At 41.2% G+C, this 2,170-nt stretch overlaps 1 protein-coding gene across 1 annotated transcript in view; it reads right to left on the minus strand.

Annotated features, from left to right (window-relative positions):
• LOC135209327 (uncharacterized) overlaps nt 1-2,119 on the minus strand; it is a 35,158-nt gene extending 33,039 nt beyond the window's left edge. The window contains exons 1-2 of the mRNA XM_064242030.1: nt 2,068-2,119; nt 526-707 (exon numbers count right to left, since the gene is read on the minus strand). Coding sequence (XP_064098100.1) covers nt 526-707; nt 2,068-2,119 — 234 coding nt within the window. The remainder of the gene's footprint in view (nt 1-525; nt 708-2,067) is intronic.
• Between the last annotated feature and the right edge of the window lie 51 nt (nt 2,120-2,170).

A 2,170-nucleotide genomic window follows, 5' to 3' on the forward strand; every position in this document is an offset into this window, starting at 1 on the left:
GGCTTTCTCAAAGGACCATCATCCCGCAAGCAAGAGAAGCACCATTCGAGAGAATTCTTTCCCGAAATGGCTGATCAGCCTCTTTAAAAAGACAAGTTATAACGACTGCAGAAATGCAAACGGCCTCTTCGAATTCCCACGACCTGTAGTGAAAGCGAGAATTGAAATTACCAAACCTCTCTGAGAAACTGGATTTCTTGTCTTGCCCGCAGTAGTCGATGTGGTATATCTGAGTCCCCGCAGGGTAGTAGTGCCGTCAGTGCACTGTAGGCATCACTTAACGTTCTTGGTAGCGTGCCTTAGGCAAGCCCTTTCGTTCCTTTTACTGTACATCCTTTCATATTCTCTGTCTTCCATCTTACTTTCCACCTTCTCCTAACGCTTGATTCATAGTTCAAACTGCTTGAAGTTTTCCTCCTGTTACACCTTTCAAAACTTTTTACTGTCCAATTTCCGTACAGCGCTGAATGGCCTCAATAGGTCCCAGCCCAGCGCTTGCCTCTGATAAATTTTCTATAATCTTACTCTATTCTCAATCTTCAGCTGAGCGTCATTCTTCACTTTGGAAAAGTACGCGGCAGATGATATATCAAGTATTTTCTTCTCTGATCCTTCTAAAGTATCCAGGAAGACATCGGCAGCTCTGAGATGTAGGTCCCCGTTGCTAGGTAACCAATTGCTTCCTAGCCACGTAAAAATATCTAATCCTTCAGGGGCAGCCTTAGGAGAGCTATATTCAGCTCAGTGGTCTGGTTAAACTAAGATACACTTCAACTACTAAAGGGTGTTAGCAGCGTCCTGCGGCCCGTAGCGGCATCTACATGTTAGTCTTTTATACTGCTTTTTTCGATTCCCCCAACAATCCTGTCTTCATTTTTGCTGTCCGGCACCTCCAAACTGTTACTTCTTAGTGCAACTGTGGGTTGTTTCTCGTAGTTCCTCCTTTAAAGCTTTGTACTTCATTTCCTTTACTTCGTAGATTGCTTACTTGCTGTCCAACCATTCCAGCTAACTCCCTCTTTTAGGTCTTAATTGCTGAAGAGCCCCAGTGCTTGGCTTGGTAACCTAAATTTCACAAATAAGTCTTTAAACTGAAAGGTAACAAGGTAACAACTTCTGTAGCTGCTTCCTTGAAGAGGAAAATGACACCGATGAATTAAATATTCTTTGATTCGTTACTCAAGCGTTTTTTTTTAGAATGAATCAAAAATACTTTAGAACCTTTCAATGGGGTCACTTAACACTTACCATTCACACCGCAGTGCCTGCCCACTTCATTAAGAGGCTGAATTGAGATGTGCGTCAAGGTATTTTGAATAAGTTACAATCGTCTTTTGAGTGAGGTATTCCTGGTAATTGGAGTAAGTAATTGTAAGTGTACAAGAAGATGCAGTATATATCCAATTAGGAGTTAGATAAAATAGAAAATATACAAATAATATGTCCAGAACTACAAAATAAGTCTTGACGTCGGCACTGAAATATTTGCATGGCCGAGAATTCGTGTAAATGAAGCAGAATGTTTAATGTAACGAACTTACATATATGCATGATGGACAATAATTAGTATTATGAATGTGTCAGATTTGAAATATTCTTGCTGTCGTAAAAGGTACAATTAATTTTCTGAAGAATCTCTCTCTCTCTCTCTCTCTCTCTCTCTCTCTCTCTCTCTCTCTCTCTCTCTCGTCTACTTCTTCTTCTTCTGCAGACAACAGAACAGTGGTCAATTACTTATCCGTTTAATGCAAAGTCTCCTGAAAGAGAAATTGTTCGGAGTCGCAGAGGAGATACCTGTCGATGAAATATTTTCAGTTCCCTTTTAACATTTAAAGAAATAATTCGCTTGCCAGTAATAATATATTATTAAGATGTCAGAGTAATTCGAGAGCTGGTGTCATGCTGTGAAGTGTGACCTAATAGAGTGCTGTGTGTTTTGGCAACGAAGACTGACCAGAGATAATCCCCCATCCCTCCCCCCCCCCCCCACCCCCCCCCCCCCCCCCCCCCCCTCATAAAATGAACACTCCATAATAGGGGTGATAAAGTACATCACCATATACTTACTCATATAATCAAAAGATATTGCTATTTTAACACAGTGCTGCGCTTCAGCCATCAGGTCAATCGCGTGACCTTTTATCTTTATGTCTTCCGACTTTTCTCCCGT

Source organism: Macrobrachium nipponense, chromosome 37, assembly GCF_015104395.2.
Source record: "Macrobrachium nipponense isolate FS-2020 chromosome 37, ASM1510439v2, whole genome shotgun sequence".
Classification (NCBI taxonomy): Eukaryota; Metazoa; Arthropoda; class Malacostraca; order Decapoda; family Palaemonidae; genus Macrobrachium; species Macrobrachium nipponense.